The sequence below is a fragment of the Hippocampus zosterae genome, chromosome 21 (assembly GCF_025434085.1).
Source record: "Hippocampus zosterae strain Florida chromosome 21, ASM2543408v3, whole genome shotgun sequence".
NCBI classification, from domain to species: domain Eukaryota; kingdom Metazoa; phylum Chordata; class Actinopteri; order Syngnathiformes; family Syngnathidae; genus Hippocampus; species Hippocampus zosterae.
In genome coordinates, this window is record NC_067471.1 from 6,180,429 (window position 1) to 6,204,159 (window position 23,731).

Sequence of the window (23,731 nt, forward strand, 5' to 3'; positions counted from 1 at the left end):
TAAAAAGTCTACACACCCTCTAAAGGGCATCTTTTTTTCTGATATTAATCCTCCCCCTAAAAAAAAAAAATCCCACCACTCATCTCGCCTATTACCAATAGAATAAAGTTTTTCAGACAAAGTTGACAGCAGATTGTTGTCACATGGACTAGACAGCCAGCACTTGCCAGAAATTCCCCGATCTCCTAAAATGCTACATTCGACGCCTTTATTGAACAGTTTATCTTCATTTCGGGAGGAGTGTCCAGTTCTTGGGAGGTCGTGAATGCCTTCGGAAATTCTTTCATACTCTCTTCTGACTGATACCACCGAGACTCATCTGATTCTATGGAAACCTGTCGGGAAAAGCCTCATAGAACCGCCAAAGTTAGAGGCGGGTGTGAACACTTTTGCAACTACTTATTCTCTCTTTAATTTTTTTTTTTTTTTTTTTTTACCACTCTCGAAAAGTGAGTTCTGCAGATCAGAGGTCACATTAGTCGTGGGAAAACGTTTTTTTTTTTTTAAATTTTTTTTTTTTTTTTGCCCCTCTCGAAAAGTGAGTTCTGCAGATCAGAGGTCATATTAGTCGTGGGGAAACGTTTTTTATTTATTTTTTTTTTAATTTTTATTTTTACCCCTCTCGAAAAGTGAGTTCTGCAGATCAGAGGTCACATTAGTCGTGGGAAAACGTATTTTATTTTATTTTATTTTATTTTATTTTTTTACCACTCTCGAAAAGTGAGTTCTGCAGATCAGAGGTCATATTAGTCGTGGGAAAACTTTTTTTTTTTCCTTTTATGAGAATAACCTGGCACTTAAAACGCGGCTATGTCGACGTTTTGCATCCACCGTATTTACATTCGGGGACATTAAGGATGCCTGGGACGAATTAGTGGAAGGGATTCATTTGAATCCTTGCGCATCAAGTAGATCGCGGCTCAGGTGAGCGTATGGATTTGTGCTTGGCGGCCAGCTGTGGGTCCTGCATCTCATTACCCTCGCTTCCATCTTCCATATTTCTCCTCTCCCGCTGAGAGCCCCGTGCGCTTGCTTTTACTTCTGTGTTTTATTAGCCGCAGTACGAAAAGCACACACCCCCATCGGCCATGCGCGTCACCTGTGCCCTCGCCCGTGCTCTTGCAAACTCATCAGGCGCCACGTCAAAGTAAGCGAGGCTCCTCCCACCCGACGCTTTCATTTTTCCAAACCGCCGCCGCCGCCGCCGCTCTGACCTCAGCCTCGCGTTCAGGTGGTCGCATCCCCCTCGGCGCGCACAGCTGCGCTCTGTTATCCGGCGCCGGGGTTTCTCACCGACGCATCCCCGCGTTCGCCGTCAAGGTTATTTCCTTGAGGTGGGGGACTTTTTCAGACCCCGAAAGTGACCGTCTGCTGAATATTCGGTGGTGTTGTTTCGTGTCCGACCGGGGCTGAGCAGTTACAGTGAAGTCGAAGTCGTAATAAAGCTCATTTTCAAGAAAAACAGAACGGCGAGCCGGATAACGATGCTTCCAGGGAGTCGGGTCGATCTAAAAATACTCCATGAAGAATTTGGTGGGCAGGAGAGACGAAAATGAGATATTTGTATAAAATGCTGTAGAACAAATAATCGCTTAAAATTTGCACAGACTGAGAGCTATGTCGTTTTTACGAAATATTTGTGGCTAAAACGAGTCCCTCCCTCACTATTTAAGAACTCGAGCGCCTTCATCAACAATTACGTGATATAAATTTAAGCTACCGAGCCAAGCCTTGAACCCAATTATCTTCTCTTCAGCTGGGACGCTAGAGCGCCTTGTTGTTGGCAGTAAGTACCTCCACGTCATGGAGAGAAAGGCGGAAAAGTGAGAGGAAGAGAAAAAAAAAATCAAGAAAAAGCCCAGCGTGACACCCAATGTGTGCTTCGCACAGGTGTGGACTCTTTAGAGCGCCTCGTTGTCCCAGCAGAAGAAAGATGCCCGCCAAAGCAGATCGTTGTAATTTGAATTTTTGATTTTACATTCGTAGTTTTATATTCTTGGCGATATATAATTTTTGTTTTAACCATTCAAATTTGGCAGGTTTGTTTATTTTCACTTTACATTGATTAAAAAATCAAATTGGGTCATCCAATTCCACGACACACGCGAACCATATTCTCTCTTGCCGCTTCTACAATATCTCCACATGACGACATTGGATGTTGACCTCCCTTTACGAAAACGAGCCCGTAACCGCAAATTCCTTCGGGGGCTTTTTAGAGTGTAAACCGTTGGGCTCGTACAAGTGGTGCGCCCCGAGTAAACGTCATCGAAAACACCCGAGCTTTATTGCACTGCGTTATATAGTCGCAAAGAGCAAGAGGGAATTCTTTTTTTTAACAGAGCCTTGTGTTTGTCCTACCCGGAGACTGGCCAATGTCACGCCGCGTGGACTCGAACTCATTCATTCATTCATTCATCTTCCGAGCCGCTTGATCCTCACTCGGGTCGCGGGGGGTGCTGGAGCCCATCCCAGCCGTCTCCGGGCAGTAGGCGGGGGACACCCTGAATCGGTTGCCAGCCAATCGCAGGGCACACAGAAACAAACAACCATTCGCACTCACACACCTGGGGACAATTTAGAGTGTTCAATCAGCCTGCCATGCATGTTTTTGGAATGTGGGAGGAAACCGGAGCACCCGGAGAAAACCCACGCAGGCCCGGGAAGAACATGCAAACTCCACACAGGGAGGCCGCAGCTGGAATTGAACCCGGTACAGGGGCTTCAGGTAGGGGTGGCTGCTTTAGAGTGCCTCATTGTTGCAAGTTTGCATGTTTTCGGAATGTGGGAGGAAGCCGCACTACCCGGAGAAAACCCACGCAGGCCCGGGGAGAACATGCAAACTCCACACAGGGAGGCCGGAGCTGGAATCGAACCCGGTCATTCTCGCCCAAATGTGAAGTAACCCACGGGAAGGTGCGCTATCATAACTGCAGCCCTCGAACCCTCACTTGATTACACACACACACACACACACACACACACACACACACACACACACACACACACACATACCGTCGTGTGGCAGAATTGGAGGAGATAAGGCGGCTCGCCTTTGGTATCTAGCGGTCGCCGTTCGCCGTCACCGATACAACGAGAGGCTCTAAGTGGTTTTAGGAAGGAGATGGGTGGGTGGAGGGGTGGGGGCGGCGGAGGTCACGTGTGCGCGTCTGTTTACTATCTGCCTTGCCGCCGCCGCGGTGACATCATGGCGCGCGACCGCCAAACGGCGGAAAGACTGCCTCTTGTCTCTTTCGCGAGAGGGCGAGCGATAGGAGTGATGGAGGATCGGCGAAGGTGAAAGAGTTCGGGGGGGGGGGGTTGGATACCGCGGGAGGCCCACCATGAGGACATCTGGAATAAATCTATAAGAATCATTTTATCACCCTGGTTTAAAAGCGTTGCGAGCAAACAGGTAACTCTCAAATTGTGTTTAAAACGAGACGTCCTGTGTTCTCATGAAATTCATGTCCCACGAGTCCTTTTTTGCGTCGAGACAGTTTTCCTGCGTTTCCCTTTTTCCACATTTTACGTTCCAGTCTCATCCCGAAATAGAATGATTTATTTTATTTTTTTTGCCGAATTTCCTCTCAACGCAACGCCGGAGATTCACCCCGAAGAGTTCCACGTTTTGTCTCATCAGACCACAGAATCGTCTTTCTCCCGGTCTGAGAGTCCTTCGGGTGCCTCCAGGCGGGCTGTCGTGCGTCGTTCACGAGGGGGAGTGGCTTCCGTCTGGCCGCTTGACCATTCAAACGTGATTGGTGGAGTGATGTCGAGGTGGGCGCCCTTCCGGAAGGTTCTCCTCTCTCCAAAGAGGATTGCTGAACCTCTGACGGAATAATGACGGAGTTTAGACAGGCGGCATATAAATACACACAAATATGGTTTATTTGCAGTTTGAGTTGTTTGTACGTGCTAACGTTAATATATTATAAATTGCTCAAGGTGTTTTTTGGGGGGGGGGGGGTCAAGTTTCTACCGTCCAGGGAAATTTAAGAACCAATTTCTATACATTCACAGTTGATGGTTTCGTCAACGGAAAACCGACTAATCATCAGGAGGATTGATCCATCAATCGTGGCGGGAGCGTGTCCAGCTCCCGTCTGGCTAATGAGCGCCGCGGCACAGATGCATGATGGGACCACTGACAGTGTGGTCAGCGAGGTTGACCGAAGAATCCGCGGGCACTCGCCCAGGCGAAACGTGTAATCTGTCTTCATTTAGACGCTCTTCATCGCCGCATTCCATCGCCGCCGCAGCCACGCACGCCCTGGCGCGTGTTCCAAATTGAAGACACCAAAAAAAAAAAAACGGGGGGGGGGGGGGGGATAAGACGCATGACTTTGTCCGCGTTTTGAGGCTTTTGTCTTCATACATGCAAATCCGTCTGATTTATATGTTGCGGCCAAAAAAAATGGGAAACCATTGAAACGGGGGGGGGGGGGGGCCCTGTAATCATCAAACCGAAGATTTGTTTGCTTCACTTGTTGACGGCGCATGTTTTGGATGCTTGGAGCCAATTAAACAGTCGACAGTCATGCAAAAGTTATAGCTTGGTTAGGTTTGGGTACGGAAAACATCCCTGACGTTGCACATTTGAATTTTTAGTAACAAACAGTGGTCAAGTCCAGTTTGGCCGACCCCCCCCCCTGCAAGAAATTCCCTCGACAATATGGACTCCTCATGTCACCATTAATCACCATCTTCCGTGACCCCGGTGAGGTGTTCTTAACCCGAGTGTTTGTGTGCGCAGACAAGAGGCCCTGCTGGCCGCCATCAGCGAGAAGGACGCCAACATCGCCCTGCTGGAACTCTCCTCATCCAAGAAGAAGAAAACCCAGGAAGAGGTGGCGGCCCTGAAAAGGGAGAAAGACGGGCTGGTTTACGAGCTCAAACAGCAGGTGGGATTCCATCGCAGGCAGTTCGGAACATACACAAATTAACTCATTCGGTAGCAAGCAATTCTAGACCAAATCTGAAAAGACGGTTAAAAACGTCTTTGGGAGTGAATGAGTTAAAAATTGGGACGGGGAAAAAAAATGTCGGGCTTGATATAGGGTGGCCCGGTAGTCCAGTGGTTAGCACGTGGGCTTCACAGTGCAGAGGTACCGGGTTCGATTCCAGCTCCGGCCTCCCTGTGTGGAGTTTGCATGTTCTCCCCGGGCCTGCGTGGGTTTTCTCCGGGTAGTGCGGTTTCCTCCCACATTCCGAAAACATGCAAACTTGCAACAATGAGGCACTCTAAAGCAGCCACCCCTACCTAAAGCCCCTGTACCGGGTTCAATTCCAGCTCCGGCCTCCCTGTGTGGAGTTTGCATGTTCTCCCCGTGCCTGCGTGGGTTTTCTCCGGGTGCTCCGGTTTCCTCCCACATTCCAAAAATATGCTGATTGAACACTCTAAATTGTCCCTAGGTGTGAGTGTGAGCGTGGATGGTCGTTCATCTGTGTGTGCCCTGAGATTGTCTGGCAACCGATTCAGGGTGTCCCCCGCCTACTGCCCGGAGACGGCTGGGATAGGCTCCAGCACCCCCCGCGACCCTAGTGAGGATCAAGCGGTACGGAAAATGGATGGATGGATAGGCTTGATATAAAAAAGGCTCCCCGGCGAGGTGTCAGCGACACGCGCGGCAAAGTAGACAAAATGGCCGCCGAGGGTAAATTTAGGACCGAGCTAACCCTCCTTGCCCGCGGCGCGCTAACAAATCCCGCGACATTTTCATCCCATTTCCATGTTGATTTATCCTCGAATCCGCCCGTCACTTTGCTGACGGATGTTGACAAAGTTAAACACACGCTGGCAATCCAACCGGGATATAAACATGACTTAAATGCCTTCGTGGTTTCCTCGCAACACACAAAACGCGCAGAATTGGCCTCCTTCCGGGTCTCGTGAATTAACCAGCCACACGCCTAACCACAAAAATCAATTTATAATACACTCTCTTCATATGCGGCGTTCCGTTTTTTTCATCCGACATTCTTTCGGCAAGTGTGTGCGCGCACTGAAGGGTGTGAGCATCTCCGCCCCTCCCACCTCCACCCTCACCCCTCTCTCCGTTCTCCCCCTTCTGGTCCGTCTTGCCTGCCTGTCTTTTTCCCCCTCTGTGGTATCATAATTTTCAGTCCCTCAATGATGGATCACAACTGAGACTTCCTCAGTATTCCCGTCTGTGTATGTTTGCGTGAGCGCCCGGTTGGGCCGACGGCGTATTTTTAGCTCCCACCTATTCCCCCCGTTCCTCCTCCCCCCTCTCTCCATATGTGTGTAACTGTCACAGGCGGATAAAGCGCCTGGACAGTTGTAAACCAGGACGAGTGAGTGAAGAAAAAAAAAATTTGAGTTCATATTGCATCAAGTAACGATTGGGAAGTCACTGGGAGTCGCAGCTTGGAGTTTGAAGCGGATTAATCTCTTTTCGTCAATGGACGCTACAGCTTCGTGTTTGCTTTCAAAACTTTGCTTGTAGCAGACGTGTGCACATTTTCAGCATGATGTCTCTGATCCACTGGTGAAAGGACACTTTGATCCTCTCCTCTTTCATCTATAACTGCTTCAGACAACAAAGTGTATGCAGAAAAGTGGTTGAAGATTGCACGACTGTCTCTGTCCTATGTGTTGTGTTGTTATTTTTGTTATTTTGACTTCAAAATGGCGCCGCGAGAGTGGCTGCCTTTCCAGCAGCTCCTATTTTTTGTTGTTCTACTTCTTCCTTTCATAACTTTGCTGCTGGGAATCTGGAATTTCTCCATTGCGAGACTAATAAAGGTTTTCTTAGACCGTTTGACAAAGCAATATGGTGGGCGGGGTCTATTTTCTGGTTTTCTTTCGAGAGATAAAGAATTTATATCTGTCCAAAGGAAGACATTGCGGTTATCGTAATCACACTTGGCTGCGTTTTATGGCGCGCAAGCCACATTTGGTTGAGCTTTGCAGATTGCGCATGGCCTTCGTTGTTGTTCTGCACCTTTGTGGTCAAGGCCGGGCTCCGATATTGTGACATGATCCCTTCCTTTTTTTTTTTCTTTTCTTTTTTTTTTTTTTGAACATGTGAAACATCCAAAAGATGATTCGCTTCCTTTTAAGGTCACCGTAAAAATCATGTGTTTATTTCTCCGTCTCCGGTTGACTTTCTTTGTATCTTTTGTGACCTCTCTTGCTAACCACCGCGCGGGAAAAAAAAAAAGAGCTGCAATCAATTTTATTATTATAAGGAGACTTTGCCAATCAAAGTGACGCATTTTCTCATCATGCGAAGCAGAAATGGAGAGTCATCCATTTTTTTTGGGGGGGGGGTTTCTATTCATTTCATCTAACCATGACTCAGCATCTTGGCGCAGCGATAATTGTGTAGATTATCAAGCACGCGAGGATACAATAATCTCATCTGTGATTCCCCCGGAGCCTTATCACACCCCCCCCCCCGTCTCCATAATCATGACTCAGCATTTTTTTTTCATTTGTTTCCCTCCGTTGTCCAGGACGGCGGCGAATAGCGGGAGAAAAGAAACAGGAGATTGTAGGAATGAAATCAAATGGCGTGATGATTAGATTTGGAACGAACGGCATAGCTGAGGTCAGCATCGGCGCTAATTAAAAAGACGAGAAAAGGAAAACCACGGACGGGTATGGGGGGTGGAAGAGACTAGGAGTGGGCAGTGGAATAATTTCATTGTGTGGCGTCACATCTATATTAGGTAGATTATATACATTTTTGTGTGTGTGTGTGTGTGACGTTTTTGTGGCCAATCAAGTGTAGAGGAGGCGATATGGAAATGAGGACATGTGTCCGAGCGGACGGAAGCAGGATAAGCGACGGCCAGCGTATTAGTCACAGACGCTGGCTCAAGAGTGAGAAGCCCAAGCCAGCCAAAAAAGAGGTCGAAATACGATATCGTGTGTTTAGATGACCGTCTAAAAACATTTAAAGTCACAAAAATCCCCCCTTCTTATTTAAACCCACAGTCGGTTGCCAGGTTCTTCAACCGCGAAGCACTCAAGATTGTCGCAATTTTTCTGGTGTTTTGTTTTTCAATGGATCGATTCATTTTGGGGGAAAATCTTGATTACCGATTAAGCGGACAGTTAATTAAAAAAAAACCAAATAATGCACAAAATAGGCGGCCCGGTAGTGCAGTGGTTAGCACGTGGGCTTCACAGTGCAGAGGTACCGGGTTCGATTCCAGCTCCGGCCTCCCTATGTGGAGTTTGCATGTTCTCCACGGGCCTGCGTGGGTTTTCTCCGGGTAGTGCGGCTTCCTCCCACATTCCAAAAGCATGCAAACTTGCAACAATGAGGCACTCTAAAGCAGCCACCCCTACCTAAAGCCCCTGTACCGGGTTCAATTCCAGCTCCGGCCTCCCTGTGTGGAGTTTGCATGTTCTCCCCGGGCCTGCGTGGGTTTTCTTCGGGTAGTGCGGCTTCCTTCCACATTCCGAAAGCATGCAAACTTGCAACAATGAGGCACTCTAAAGCAGCCACACCTAACTAAAGCCCCTGTACCGGGTTCAATTCCAGCTCCGGCCTCCCTGTGTGGAGTTTGCATGTTATCCCCGGGCTTGCATGGGTTTTCTCCGGGTGCTCCGGTTTCCTCCCATAGTCCAGTGGTTAGCACGTCGGCTTCACAGTGCAGAGGTACCGGGTTCGATTCCAGCTCCGGCCTCCCTGTGTGGAGTTTGCATGTTCTCCCCGGGCTTGCGTGGGTTTTCTCCGGGTGCTCCGGTTTCCTCCCACATTCCAAAAATATGCGTGGCAGGCTGATTGAACACTCTAAATTGTCCCTAGGTGTGAGTGTGAGTGCGAATGGTTGTTCGTTTCTGTGTGTCCTGCGATTGGCTGGCAACCGATTCAGGGTGTCCCCCGCCTACTGCCCGAAGACGGCTGGGATAGGCTCCAGCACCCCCCGCGACCCTAGTGAGGATCAAGCAGCTCGGAAGATGAATGCACAAAATATATTTGATACTATGCACAAAAAAAATTTGGCAAAAAGCCATTTGACCGACGATGGCCCTTCAAAAATCGGTCAAAATCGTTATTTTCGGCCTTATTTTGTCACTTTACGATTGCGCAGACTCGCAACATGTATTTCACGTTGCCTCCTTTCCTCCCTCGCTCCTCCAAGGTCCACCGTAAAGCTGAATTTACAGCCGTAACTTGGGAAGCAGAGCGGCAGAGGCGAGGAGATGGTTTTGTTTGGGGGGTGGGGGGGGGGGTTGAAAAAGGATACGGGGCAGCGGAGGGCCGCTCGGGGAGTGGATGTGTTGAGAGGAACTCAGGAAGGAAGAGCGGAAGTGCAAAAGACAATGTGTGCGCCTATAATGTACATCATATGGCTTTAAAAGCTGCAGGATCACTTTAGCAAGGTCGTATTTTTTTCATTTATGTTTTTTTTTTTTTTTTGTGCCAGACTCAAAACAGGATGAAGCTGATGGCGGACAACTACGAGGACGAGCACCTGAAGGTGTCGTCCCCTAACGCCGAGCTGCCCAACAACCACAAGCGCTCGCCGGATCAGGTGAGTCATTCGTTGAGCGACGTCGCACCTCACCCCGACTTAGTTCCTGTGCCGTACTAACCGCACCGCCGCTGCTCTCTTGGACTCACGCTGCTTCAGGACGATGAGGAGGGCATTTGGGCCTAGCGGGTCCTCCGCGTCCTCTTCTTTTGTCTTTCGCTCACCGTTTTGTACAGAAAGGGTGAGCAATCTCGACGCCGGCGTCCGATGCTCATTGTGGCATTCCTCATCATGTCCATCGTTGACCTCTCACCCCGCCCCCGGCATGCCACTGCATGCATTTTTTGTGTTGCCCGCCAGCTTTTGTGACATGCGCTTCATTCGCAGCCCGACTCGGCCATCTCTTTCCTTTTCAGTTCACTTTTGTCATCCGTGTAGTTGTGAATCATCCCGGGCGGGTTCGTTTGTGTCCATCTATCAATCAGTCATTTGATTCCGGCGATAAAATGAAGAAACGGAATAATTCTATTGGTCCCTATCTATGACAGATAGAGAATATTCATTCATTCATTCATTCATTCATTCATTCATTCATCTTCCGAGCCGCTCGATCCTCACTAGGGTCGCGGGGGGCGCTGGAGCCTATCCCAGCCGTCTTCGGGCAGTAGGCGGGGGACACCCTGAATCGGTTGCCAGCCAATCGCAGGGCACACAGAAACGAACAACCATTCGCACTCACACTCACACCTAGGGACAATTTAGAGCGTTCAATCAGCTTGCCATGCATATTTTTGGAATGTGGGAGGAAACCGGAGCACCCGGAGAAAACCCACGCAAGCCCGGGGAGAACATGCAAACTCCACACAGGGAGGCAGCAGCTGGAATTGAACCCGGTACCTGTGCACTGTGAAGCCGACGTGCTAACCACTGGACTATGGGACGAAACCGGAGCACCCGGAGAAAACCCGCGCAAGCCCGGGGAGAACATGCAAACTCCACACAGGGAGGCCGGAGTTGGCATCGAACCCGGTACCTGTGCACTGTGAAGCCGACGTGCTAACCACTGGACTATGGGACGAAACCGGAGCACCCGGAGAAAACCCACGCAGGCCCGGGGAGAACATGCAAACTCCACACAGGGAGGCCGGAGTTGGAATCGAACCCGGTACCTGTGCACTGTGAAGCCGACGTGCTAACCACTGGACTATGGGAGGAAACCGGAGCACCCGGAGAAAACCCACGCAAGCCCGGGGAGAACATGCAAACTCCACACAGGGAGGTCGGAGCTGGAATCGAACCCGGTACCTCTGCACTGTGAAGCCCACGTGCTAACCACTGGACTACCGGGCCGCCAGATAGAGAATTTTTTTTTTTTTTTCAGAACCACAGAATTTTTTTTTATAGTTTTCTATAGTAAATAGACTTTTCCCAAATTTCCGTAACATACCTAAATAACTCCCCGATTATTGATTAATTAATTAACTAATTAATTATTTAAAGGCCATTGCCGATACGCATCAAAATCAGCCCCAGTTGATAATCGGACCATCCCAAATAGGTTTTGCTCAAACCTAACAATTTTTTTTTTCCAGCAACATTGTCACTCCAACATGAGAACACGAACAGAATCATAATAACCGCGCAGAAAGAAAATCAACACCTTCACTTTCATTCCGGTGAAATAGCCGAACCCTGAAATGCAACTGCGCTGAACCACAGGCTAGCTTTCATTCCAAGCGGGTGAAGAATTCCGTCGAAATAAAGAAAATGAAACCTGCGCAGAGTTACATGGAGTTTTTTTTTTTTTTTAATCGGGCTGATGATTCAGTATCGTCCGTACAGTATCGGAGAATCGTTTTTTTTCTACCAACTTCGACGTGCTCCCATGAATGAATTCGCACCTCAATGCTAAAGGAGGAAAGCAACGCCCCATCTCGTCTTTCGGCCGGCGTCGCGTGTAAAGTCGTTGCACGCACACACGCGCTCTCTCTACTCGGCGTTGCGAGGCAGGTAATTTGCCACAGCACATTACGTCGGAACACTGAGTCCCTGTGTTCACGCCAGTATGGCGGTCGCATATTTGTCGAGGACGTTTTTTTTTTATGGCTTTTTGCATTTTTAATGGTCTTTGCTAGCATTTGATGCGTCGCTGACGAAAGACAAGCCTGGAAATGTTTTCACCCTCCTCATAATAGTCCACTGTAGGAGTTCATTTGTGAAATGTTTTTTTTTGGGGGGCGGGGGGGTCAAAACATGTCGCTTCCTTTGTGCGGATTGAAAAAAAAAAATTCAACATTAATAATAAAAAGCAAATAAATAATGTGACCCGTGTTCTTGGTATCCAGGCGGAATGTCTCTTGCTTCACCTCGCGGTCAGGGTGCGGTGGCCCCCCCCCCCCCCCCCCCCGGCGCGGGAGGCTAATAAATAGAAACGCGCGCCACACACGAACACACATTTGTGACGCTCGCGCGCGGCGCCGTGGAAATATTTCTCCTCGGAGATGCTTTCATGGCGCGGTAATGCGCTCGTTTGATAGCGTGGCGGGCTCGTTAAACTGCCGCTGTTTGTAATAGCGGGGCGGTGTAATACAAGCAAAACACTCCGGCCTCCCTGTGTGGAGTTTGCATGTTCTCCCCGGGCCTGCGTGGGTTTTCTCCGGGTGCTCCGGTTTCCTCCCACATTCCGAAAACATGCAAACTTGCAACAATGAGGCACTCTAAAGCAGCCACCCCTACCTAAAGCCCCTGTACCGGGTTCAATTCCAGCTCCAGCCTCCCTGTGTGGAGTTTGCATGTTCTCCCCGGGCCTGCGTGGGTTTTCTCCGGGTAGTGCGGCTTCCTCCCACATTCCGAAAGCATGCAAACTTGCAACAATGAGGCACTCTAAAGCAGCCACCCCTACCTAAAGCCCCTGTACCGGGTTCAATTCCAGCTCCGGCCTCCCTGTGTGGAGTTTGCATGTTCCACCCGGGCCTGCGTGGGTTTTCTCCGGGTGCTCCGGTTTCCTCCCACATTCCAAAAACATGCAAACTTGCAACAATGAGGCACTCTAAAGCAGCCACCCCTACCTAAAGCCCCTGTACTGGGTTCAATTCCAGCTGGGGCCTCCCTGTGTGGAGTTTGCATGTTCTTCCCGGGCCTGCGTGGGTTTTCTCCGGGTAGTGCGGCTTCCTCCCACATTCCGAAAGCATGCAAACTTGCAACAATGAGGCACTCTAAAGCAGCCACCCCTACCTAAAGCCCCTGTACCGGGTTCAATTCCAGCTCCGGCCTCCCTGTGTGGAGTTTGCATGTTCTCCCCGGGCCTGCGTGGGTTTTCTCCGGGTGCTCCGGTTTCCTCCCACATTCCAAAAACATGCATGGCAGGCTGATTGGACGCTCTAAATTGTCCCTAGGTGTGAGTGTGAGTGCGAATGGTTGTTCTTTTCTGTGTGCCCTGCGATTGGCTGGCAACCGATTCCGGGTGTGTCCCCCGCCTACTGCCCGAAGACGGCTGGGATGGCCTCCAGCACCCCCCGCGACCCTAGTGAGGATCAAGCGGCTCGGAAGAAGAAGAAGAAGACTATTTCAACTGCGCCCACGCTAAATGAACACCACGTTGACCCGATAATGCCCAATTTCCCATTTGTTGTGAATTATTTGATCCGCCGCAGACCTGGAAAGTGTCAAGCGTCGTTTTTATTTTAATTTTTATCCCAACGAAGCACAAAGTGTGTGAACAGCTGTTGCGCATAAGCGGGGAGATTCGGCGATAGGCCGAACGTATAGCGGCGGTCACGCCTGGGTTCTTGGTTCTTGGCTCCCTTTGAGGGAAACATGCAGCTTTTATTTTCTAATGGACTTTAATTGGCTGCAGGGGTGCTATTCATAGCCCCACCCCCCGCCCCTAATGACTCTGACAATTGTATTTTCTGTCTCTGCATGCTTCATTATGCACCTACCGAAATTGTACATGCGCTTGAAAAGGGGTGAAGGTGGCTAGCACGCCCCCCTTCCCGCCCCCCCCCCCCCCAAAAAAATCCCGCTTGTGCGGCAGCGCACGTGTGTTCGGCGTCAGCTGCTAAACAAGACGCCGACTCGGAATGGGAAGTGACAGCTACTTTGATTTGCTGTCAGCTTCCATTTGGAGACGCGGTGGTGGTGGTGGTGGTGGGAGGGGGGGGGGATAATTTCCCCTTTTCTTGACAAAAATGCTAAATTGTTAGTCCTACTGGTTAATTTAGTAACTGAATGGAAATTTATTTTTGGCTTATTTCAAATTCCGCACATAGAATGTGTGACTTTGAGTGTATGGAGCTTTCATTGGTGGACCGGTGAGTGACGTGGGTGTCAGCGAGTAAATACGCCGATTGAGCTGTTGTGAACGGCCTCAAACTTCATCAGTCTGCGTAAAATTTGCTAATCATTTGGTGCTGATCCTGCAGCAACATTAGTCCGCGTGAATGTTTTTTTTTTCCCGATTTTTTTTTTTTTATTTGAACCAAATCGCATTTATTAATGAATTATTTCAGTGTAGTTGTTTTACCCTCCCGAGTCGCCGCCACAACTGGGATCTCTGAAACCTTTTATGGGACACAAACGCTCGCTTAAAGAATGGGAGTTGTATTCTTGCTTTTACTGACTTCACACAACTATAAAACTGCCTTGTAAACATTTTACGCCGATATGTGGAGACTGGAAGCAACAGAGGAGAGATGTAAGACGTTTTTCGCTCGCTAACCGTAAGGGATCCAAATCGCAGCACAGCTGAACAATTTCGAAAAATTATCTCAAAATAATGGTCACATTCTTTTAATTTTTTTATTTTTTTTAATGTCATTAAAAATGACTCTTCTTTCCTCAGATTCTCTCTCTTCTCCTGGATCTGGACCAGAACCACAGTAAGCTGAAGTTGTACATCAGTCACCTGACCTCCTTGTGTCAGGAGCGAGACCCCGTCATTCTGCAAGACTTCGCCCCGCCGCCCGCCTACCACCGCGCCGACTCCGCCGCCACCTGCCGCGCGCAACTGCACGGCATGACGCACCAACAGGTGGGCGCTCCGGTACACATTTGATTATTTCCAAGTGCATTATCGCCGGTGATTTCATTCTGGGGGGGGGTATCGAAACACACTCAGCCGATTGGTAGTAAAATTCACAAATCACATTCACAAGCTCATGCGCGTAGTTTTTAACGTGAACCCAGAAACCACATGCTGCTAACCCCCCCCCCCCCCCCCCCCCCCGGCCCCCCCACCCCCCCCAAAAAATGCCATTATTACCGCACTGTAAAATCCTGCTACAAATACCATGTGTGTGGCTCTTGGCACCTCCCTTGACTTGAAGAGATTTACTTGGGCAGGTCACCTGGCGACCCCCCAACCCCCATCCCCATTTTTTTTAAATAGATCATTGGCAGCAGGATCACAGCTAGTTGGGGTTGTGGAGCATTTATTTGACTGTCAAAGTTGTCAAGGGAGAACGTAAAATAAAAAATTTTCAGTCTCAATTGTTTAGCATCGAGAAAAGAAAAACAACAACAACAAAAAATGTCCCACCCGCGTCTCAACTCGAACTCATTTCCACACAATAGCCGCAGCCATGCGTCACTCGGCGGCTATTTCTTTCTTTCTTGATTGATGGATTTTTTTTTTCTTTTTTTTTTTTAAACGACCGCGGCGCCTTTGCAATCGCAACAACACATCGCGTCGTCGAGGCGGCTTCCCGCTGGCCGTTTGTCGCCGTCGCCCGCGGTTATCGCGAGGCAGCGTGCACGCATGCATCCCCCCCCCCCACCCCAAAAAAAAAAAAAAAGCAAAACCGGGAGCTCTTTCTCTGCCAATAATAAGAATCATAATAAGCGTCACGGCTGAACGACGTCTCTAATGAGCACAAGCGGAGACTCGGACCTGCGCCCCCTGGCCGAAGCTAAAGCGTGCAGGTTGCATCACTGCCTCACTTTTGTTGTCGCTGGGAAAAAAAAAAATTAATGAACTGTTTTATTGTCCTTTATGAATCCCGAGTGCGTTGTCGTCTAATTTTGTCTGTCCCGAAAGAAGAGGAAGAGCAGAAAAATGTCCCTCCTCCTATTTACAATCGGACAATTACAGTACGCGGCAACAAGATCTTCTCTATACATGCTCGCTAGCTTATATGCTAGCGAGCTAGCTTATATATAAAAAAAAAGATGTCAAATATAACAAACCAAAATAAAACACTACAATTCAGCTTGTCCATGTATTAAATTAACATGTTTATTATCCCGATGGTGGAAAAAAATCACACTTTGCACTGTCTCGGAGCGATGTTTGTTTTTTTTAGCGTCCCGCCAAGCCCCCCCCCCCCCCCCCCCCCACCCTCTCCTCCCTAGACTGGCAGACGTCCGCGTGAGATGAGCGATACAAAAACAGGACAGGGCGGTGGCGGAACCTTTTCCAACATGGCTGCTGATAATGCAGGATGGAACATTTGGCAGTTTCCCTCCTACGCGGCGACAGCGGCGGCGGCGGCGAAACGCCCCGACATGTTTTTTGTTTTTTGTTTTGTTTACATCTCTCTTGAATTATTCATTGGAATATTACCCTATTTGCCTAATCTCATTTCCGACTCACTTGAGCCTCCTTTCCACGGAGATATGATATTAAACAGCAATTATCGCATTAAGTTGAATCATTATATATATCATATATATATATTATATATGAATATATGCGCACCAACACGCCGGTTATCAGAGTAGGAACGAAGCGAGAAATGCGCGTGTGTGTGAACCTTGAACGTCTGCGGGGTGGAACACAAACTTGTGCTTCTTCCAGCCATAAAAGGCGAAGACAAACACAACTGTTTATATATATATATATAATATATCTAAAATATTCATTCGTTCATTCATCTTCCATACCGCTTGATCCTCACTAGGGTCGCGGGGGGTGCTGGAGTCTATCCCAGCTGTCTTCGGGCAGTAGGCGGGGGACACCCTGAATCGGTTGACAGCCAATCGCAGGGCACACAGAGACGAACAACAATCCACGCCCACACTCACACCTAGGGACAATTTAGAGCGTTCAATCAGCCTGCCACGCATATTTTTGGAATGTGGGAGGAAACCGGAGCACCCGGAGAAAACCCACGGAGGCCCGGGGAGAACATGCAAACTCCACACAGGGAGGCCGGAGCTGGAATTGAACCCGGTACAGGGGCTTTAGGTAGGGGTGGCTGCTTTAGAGTGCCTCATTGTTGCAAGTTTGCATGCTTTCGGAATGTGGGAGGAAGCCGCACTACCCGGAGAAAACCCACGCAGGCCCGGGGAGAACATGCAAACTCCACACAGGGAGGCCGCAGCTGGAATTGAACCCGGTACAGGGGCTTTAGGTAGGGGTGGCTGCTTTAGAGTGTCTCATTGTTGCAAGTTTGCATGCTTTCGGAATGTGGGAGGAAGCCGCACTACCCGGAGAAAACCCACACAGGCCCGGGGAGAACATGCAAACTCCACACAGGGAGGCCGGAGCTGGAATCGAACCCGGTACCTCCGCACTGTGAAGCCGACGTGCTAATCACTGGGCTAACGGGCCGCTATATATATATATATATATATATAGTGTGTGCGCGCAGTTGATAATCCATCACGATAATGGCGCTTTAATGGCTGTAGTAAAAAAAATCATCCTCTCCAACGTAACACACTCTCGTACGCATATCTTGGCTCTTTATCTGCGCTTTTCATCCCCGCTCGCTTGCCGCGGTATCACGAAGAGACGGTCACCTTCATCATCATAAGGAGACAAAGAAGAAACTGGAGGGGTGCGAACGTGGTTGATTTGCTTTTGTGATTTATTAAGGGGCATCGCGGGATGCGTCCTCGCCGTTTTTAAACGTTGTGTTTTGAGCGTTGGGCCGGGTGAAGGTTGCGAGAGGCAGAAGACGATAGGCAGCGGGGGGGCGTTCGGTCTTTATCTGCGCCCGATCTAATCTTTACGGCCGTGTTTTTTCTGCGGGATTGCCGGCGAAGCCGTTGACCGCTTTAAAAATTGGGAAATGTTTTGTTAGTTTGATGATGCAACACCGCAAGACGTGACCGTGCAGATTGGACGTGACCTTTTTAGATCTATTTAGGTCAAGCGGCACATACGCAGGTGTCCGTTACAAATTTTCTCACATAAGGGCCATCGTTAGGTCGATTTTTAAATTTGTATTATTATATATAATATAATATAATATAATATAATATAATATAATATAATATAATATAATATAATATAATATATTATTATTTATTTAGGACTTCAAAGAAAAATTGAGATGCATTACAGATGAATTCATTACTTGTATTTCTTTAAAAAAAATATACACGGAAACAGAACCTTTGAAAATGTATTGTATATTAAATCACAATATTGAGAGGAACAACAAATAATTCCCAAATAATTAACCCTGTTAGAGTCATTTTTTTTAAGTTGTAAGAGGAGACTGGAACGGATTAACGGCACTTCCATTCATTTCAATGGGGAAGGATGATTTGAGTGTTCCTAGTTACACGCTAGGTCACAAAACAAATTAAACTCAAGTGGCCTCCGTATGAAGAACAAACAACAATACCATTAAAAAAAAAAGTGATATATGGATGGCGAATACTTTTCGTGTGATTTTCATGACTCATTAACGTCGTCATTACCACCAGATGTTGTACACATGAGTATTAATGTGCCGTTGCGATCGCCGGCTAATAGATGAGAGCGCTGAAAGGAGTTGAGATTTAACCTTTGAAATGTTTGGTAATGTTTGAGCTCAGCTTACACACACGCACGCACGCACACACACACACACACACACAGTGGCTAATGTTAGCTTGTGTTACAGCAGCGCTCATATTGATACAGATGTATTGGTCGTTAAGGCAGTCAGGTTAGACGCGGCGGGCCGAGTCGCAGCCAAAGCAAACAGCAGCGGCACTTTCTCACAGAAATGTTCCGCTCGCCACGGGACGGGCGGAATCGCACGGTCGGGGATGGGGGCGGGGGGGGGGGGCATAGTCTGATATGTACCATTGTGTGAGTGGAGTGTGTGTTAAACATGATCACGTAGTTTCCAGCATCCTGTGAGAAAAGATGAACACGGTCCAATCGGATTGAGGGACAGCGGTTATCAGAATGCATGAAAGGGTTCTTATTTGTTGCTCGGCAGTTGGAGGCGGAGTTGGCACTGTGCGAGCGGGAGGGGGCGGAGCTTCAGGAGTACGCCAACCAGGTGCTGCAGCAGATCGCCGACCGCTGCCCCGACATTTTGGAGCAGGTCGTCAACGCCCTGGAGGACAGCAGCTGACGCGTTTCCATCTTCGTTGTCACCAATAATGACTTCTGTCCACAGGTTGCTTTTTATTTTTATTATTATTTTCCTCCTTCCCCTTCACCGGTGTTGGACTGAGTGACACAAGCGCACACTGTTCTTCGAGTCCGCCATTTTGCTGCTAACTTGTTGTTGTCGTCTTCTATGGTTTTCTGTCAGCCTTCCGTTGCGCCGGGAACACTCGCGATAATCCCTTTACTACCAACCGTGTGGAGAATAACACGAGGAGGAATCTTTTTTTTCTGCTTTTTCTTTCTGAGCGGGGATGGAAAGAATATAAATATTTTGCTTTTGCTAATATATATAAATGCGTATAAATGTAAAACACTAATGTTATCATTTCAGTTGTATGCTTGGTTGTCACCAACAGGGGGGGGCGGGGGGGGGGGGGGTGTTACAGGTTTCAATTGTTTACCAAAATAGAATTAACTGTGGGTTGGGAAAATAATTGAAATGGAATAAAATGCGGATTTATCTTTTTTTGGACTGTGAAAGAACATTTTGTAACGCACCTCATGTTTTGGGAGAGCCGCCGTCAAGACAAATGTCTTCCGCCCCCCCCCCCCCCCCCCAAACGGAGCTTCCAACATTCCCGCTACGCCGTTATCGGCTCCCCTCGCGAACGTCGCCTTATCTTGACCCCGCCGCCACCCGCTGCTTTATTCCCCCCCCCCCCTCCCGCTTCAATGACATGATTCCAGGTCTCGCTCTCGTTCCCTATCTAGCCTTTGCGACGGCCTCTTCCTGTTGCACTTAACATTCTTTCCACCTTAGGATGTATAAAAGCCACATTTACCTGTCCTTCACATAGCATTCTGCTTTCCCCATCTACTGTCGTAAAAAAAAAAAAAAAGAAGACAGCGGATGGAAGCAGCGGCCATGAACTCCAAAACAACCCGACTTATATTCTGACATTTACTCCATTCTGACCCCTGCTTGGTATTTATTTAATCACTTGAGCTCCATATTGAAGTGCAGCCCTGTACAGAGGTGCATTCAAGGGAGGGGGTCGGGTGGGGGGGGGACATCCAGCGCTGCCAACAAGGCGTTCCAAAGTAAACCGCTAGTGGATCTGCACTAAATCACGCACATTAATGAGTCTTATCACGGTAAATAAATACGACGTACAAATATTTAGCCTCACATGCATGCAAATGACGATAAATGCGCCTGTGTTTTATGATCGGGGATTAATTGGGGAGCGGGCGGACAAGCGGGCCGCGTTTTCATCCAACGAGATCGGTATAAAAAAAAACGAGTGCATGAAACACCCGCGTGTGATATCGGTGATCCCCCCCCTCGCCCACTCCTGGGGGAAAAAAAAACAATGTCCTTGAGACAATGCATCTGTGGGAGCATTTCGAAGAAGCCTATTTATAATAAAAGAAGGGTTGACACAATGTGAGAAGGACATCAGGGAGCGCAAATCCAAACAATGTGGAGAGGAGCCGAGTTTCTAAAATAAGCTGTGAGCCGCCGACACTCCAAACATCCCGAAGACTCTTCACCTTCCAACTGAAGATGAGGCTCCGAGCGGCGACCTTGGTTGGAATAGCAATCCTTTGGTATGTCAGGGTTGCTGTGCGGTCCCAGACTCAAGAATTCAAGAATTCACCTCCCGTCATCATGAGCCGAGAACCCGGGCTCTCTAAATGAAGGCTTGTTTTTCACCTGAATGTTTTTTAAGCATGCGACCGTCAATAAATGTTTTGGTTTTTTTTTAAAGCTGTTCAGCCTGATGTTTTATTTTTGTGCATTGCCTGTATGAATATCTGGACATGTTTTCTCATCAGCAACAATCTTTTTTTTTTATTTAAGTTTGTTGTAAAATAGAGATGTCTCACGCATGTCAAGATGCCAGACTCAAGGTTGAATACATTTCACATGGTCAAAATGGGAATTCTGCTCCCCAATGGGGGCGTGGGTTCAAATCCCCCTCCTGACATCAATTCAGCAGCTGTCATCCCAGCAAAATGTCCAGAAACGACTTCTTTCAAAGTCCACTTATCCATCTGTACTCTTCTGACACAAACTGGTGCGCTTTTCTATTTGCCGCGTTTCATTACACAATAGTAACTCAATCTAATTTGATGTTTTCAGTGCCTTCATTTATTAGCCAAGCGGTTTAAGGCCCAAGTTTCAGCAACCTTTTCCACTGTGAAGCTGCCGTTTTCGGAATTTCATAACATGAAAATGTACAGAAATTAATTTGACGATTCATAAATCACTGTATGACTCCTTTTCTCACTCTTATTGTCGACACAAAATGGCTGTTTTAGCTTCAAATATAGTGTAGATTCAAATCCCAATCCTGACAATCTTCTCACTCTAAACAACATGAATGAAATCTGGTGATAAATTACTCTATTGTTTTGACACAAAATGGCGGGTACACAAACCTTTTCTCATTGGTTGGACCTAATTTTGCTAACAAAAGGTAAAAACTTTGCTGAACTTGCAATGTCAGGATGGCCGAGCGGTCTAAGGCGCCAGACTCAAGGTTCAGTACCTTACACTCTATCAAAGTGGGAATTCTGGTCTCCGAATGGAGGCGTGGGTTCAAATCCCACTCCTGACAATTTTTTTCAACATATTTGAAGTAAAATATCTTGTGTCAGAACCAAAATTATTATTATTGTACAAAATATGGAACTAACATTTTTTAATTATAGTAATGTTTAGACAAAATATCTGGCATAGATCAGGATGCACTGTTCAGCACGTCTTTTTATCATCCATGAATGGAAAAAAAAATTGAAGATACATACGGGATGACTTTAATTTTCTAATACGCGTATTCGTGTCAGGATGGCCGAGCGGTCTAAGGCGCCAGACTCAAGGTTAAGAACCTTACAAACTATGAAAGTGGGAATTCTGGTCTCCAAATGGAGGCGTGGGTTCAAATCCCACTCCTGACATTGTTTTGCAGTGTATAGTATTTGAAATAAAATGGCTTGCGTACGAACTTTTATTATTTGTGGACACAAAATGGCCGACACATTAACATCTTAATTATAGAATATATTGAATGCATTTTTATTTGTAAATTGGTTGTCACGTTACTTTTACCATCTATGAAGGAGGTGTAAAACCTCATGTCAGGATGGCCGAGCGGTCTAAGGCGCCAGACTCAAGGTTCGAAACCTTCCACGCGGTGTTTCGCAGGGACTTCTGGTCTCCAAATGGAGGCGTGGGTTCAAATCCCACTTCTGACAATGTTTTGCAGTGTATAGTATTTGAAATAAAATGGCTTGCGTACGAACTTTTATTATTTGTGGACACAAAATGGCCGACACATTAACATATTAATTATAGAATTTATTGAATGCATTTTTATTTGTAAATTGGTTGTCACGTTACTTTTACCATCTATGAAAGAGATGTAAAATCTCATGTCAGGATGGGCGAGCGGTCTAAGGCGCCAGACTCAATGTTCGAAACCTTCCACGCGGTGTTTCGCAGGGACTTCTGGTCTCCAAATGGAGGCGTGGGTTCAAATCCCACTCCTGACACTTTTTTTTTCTCCACCCTTTACCGAATCTGGTCCACTTTGATGGACACACCTTCCTGACTTAGAAACACCCACTCCCTCCTCTTCCTCCTCATTTTGACACACAGCACGCAGGAGCAGATTCGGCAGTCGGTACCACAACTTTTTTGGGTCACGGCAAAAATCAACCCCCCCAAAAAAACTATCAAGCCTGGTCGATTACAACTTCATGCTTTTCTTCCTATTCTAGTTCTTTTTTTTTTGCAAGAGGACTTTTTTTTTTTAACTGAGTTAATTTTATTCCTGACACCTGTTGATCGGAGCGCAGCAGTTCGGGCTCGTATAAATCTTGACGTTGGACTTCTAAGGACTTCAGGAACTCTCCCTCAGCGGAGACTCGTTCTAATCACTTCTGCTGGTCATAAATGGACTGTTGTGCACTGGAAAAAAAGAGGACTTTAAGGCGATACCTGCCAAAATAAAGGCACGGCAGTACGTGGGTTTCTGCCTCGCAGTTTCAACACTTTTTTTTGTTTGCACCTTTCACAAACTTCTTGGAGGTCACCAAAAGGATTCGGGCACACAAGGTAAAAACATTTTTTAAATATTATTATTCGTATTTGTGAAATACATGTGTCGTTTTATCTATTTATTTATGTATTTGTTTCAAGTGAGTGATTAGGTGCTCACCTATCACCATGTTAAGTTGCCGTGTAAAGTCCCCACCTCGCTAAGTTTAGTCTATATGTGGAGAAAAGTGCCTATATGTCAACTGTGTGACAGTGGTGAAATGCAATGTGTGTGCTTTTGGCCTCAATGAAGGCTGCCCTCTCACTATGCGGTGCAGCCTGCCTTCTATTTTGGGTGAAAATGATGCACAAATGTTTCTCTCAGCGTGGAAGATATGATGTGTTTTTTTTAATGGAACTATGCAACCATTTCTTGTCATAGACGTGGTATGTAAACTTGTGATTTTATGATCCCCCATGGGCCCCCTTTACACTTATTCCCGCCCAAAACCATTTAAAAAAAGTTCTCATGTAACTTTTAAAAACTAATTTCAATCATTTCAAGTGTCCTTCCTGCCACACTTCAGCCAGAAAGTGATGCTTGAGGGACAATGTAGGGATCTGAGCGTTAGGCATTTCTTTGCCTTTGTGTGTGCGGATCCCCAATGGGAGCCCGTCTAACTAACGCACACCCACGCATACGTATAGAAAGTGCATGTGAACGCTGTGGCCTCGCCACTTGAAGAGTTTCTTTGAATGATGATCCCTGATTGGTTGATGTGCATCCTGGGAATACTTGACCCCTCTGTGTGTGTCAGTGTGAGGTAAGACAGGTCCCCGTGAGCCTTTGGGAACCAATCACTCAAGGATGCTAACACGCTTTAACTGCGAATAGTCCAATTTCTTTGAGAAATGAGGAGCTTCGGTGATGTCATCACGCAATCTGCCGGGGT

At 47.5% G+C, this 23,731-nt stretch overlaps 2 protein-coding genes and 4 non-coding genes across 11 annotated transcripts in view; all 6 read left to right on the forward strand.

Moving 5' to 3' along the window:
- LOC127593812 (ELKS/Rab6-interacting/CAST family member 1-like) overlaps positions 1-19,258 on the forward strand; it is a 69,929-nt gene extending 50,671 nt beyond the window's left edge. For 4 of the 6 annotated variants that reach the window (XM_052055459.1, XM_052055460.1, XM_052055461.1 and 1 more), the window contains 4 exons: positions 4,757-4,904; positions 9,409-9,516; positions 14,300-14,488; positions 18,618-19,258. In XM_052055459.1, the coding sequence (XP_051911419.1) occupies positions 4,757-4,904; positions 9,409-9,516; positions 14,300-14,488; positions 18,618-18,755 (583 nt within the window). In that variant the 3' untranslated portion in view covers positions 18,756-19,258. Of the gene's footprint in view, positions 1-4,756; positions 4,905-9,408; positions 9,517-9,615; positions 9,698-14,299; positions 14,489-18,617 lie in introns of those variants that run through there. The other 2 variants (XR_007960517.1, XR_007960518.1) reach the window with 1 other exon arrangement.
- A 1,983-nt stretch (positions 19,259-21,241) lies between these two features.
- On the forward strand, positions 21,242-21,357 carry trnal-caa (transfer RNA leucine (anticodon CAA)). Its single transcript has 2 exons — positions 21,242-21,279; positions 21,312-21,357. It is a non-coding gene; the product is annotated as a tRNA-Leu (tRNA).
- A 224-nt stretch (positions 21,358-21,581) lies between these two features.
- trnal-caa (transfer RNA leucine (anticodon CAA)) lies at positions 21,582-21,697 on the forward strand. Its single transcript has 2 exons — positions 21,582-21,619; positions 21,652-21,697. It is a non-coding gene; the product is annotated as a tRNA-Leu (tRNA).
- A 179-nt stretch (positions 21,698-21,876) lies between these two features.
- trnal-caa (transfer RNA leucine (anticodon CAA)) lies at positions 21,877-21,994 on the forward strand. Its single transcript has 2 exons — positions 21,877-21,914; positions 21,949-21,994. It is a non-coding gene; the product is annotated as a tRNA-Leu (tRNA).
- A 179-nt stretch (positions 21,995-22,173) lies between these two features.
- Positions 22,174-22,291, forward strand: trnal-caa (transfer RNA leucine (anticodon CAA)). Its single transcript has 2 exons — positions 22,174-22,211; positions 22,246-22,291. It is a non-coding gene; the product is annotated as a tRNA-Leu (tRNA).
- A 78-nt stretch (positions 22,292-22,369) lies between these two features.
- wnt5b (wingless-type MMTV integration site family, member 5b) overlaps positions 22,370-23,731 on the forward strand; it is a 33,874-nt gene continuing 32,512 nt past the window's right edge. Inside the window, exon 1 of the mRNA XM_052055472.1 lies at positions 22,370-22,856. The gene's annotated coding sequence lies outside the window, so the exon portion shown is untranslated. The remainder of the gene's footprint in view (positions 22,857-23,731) is intronic.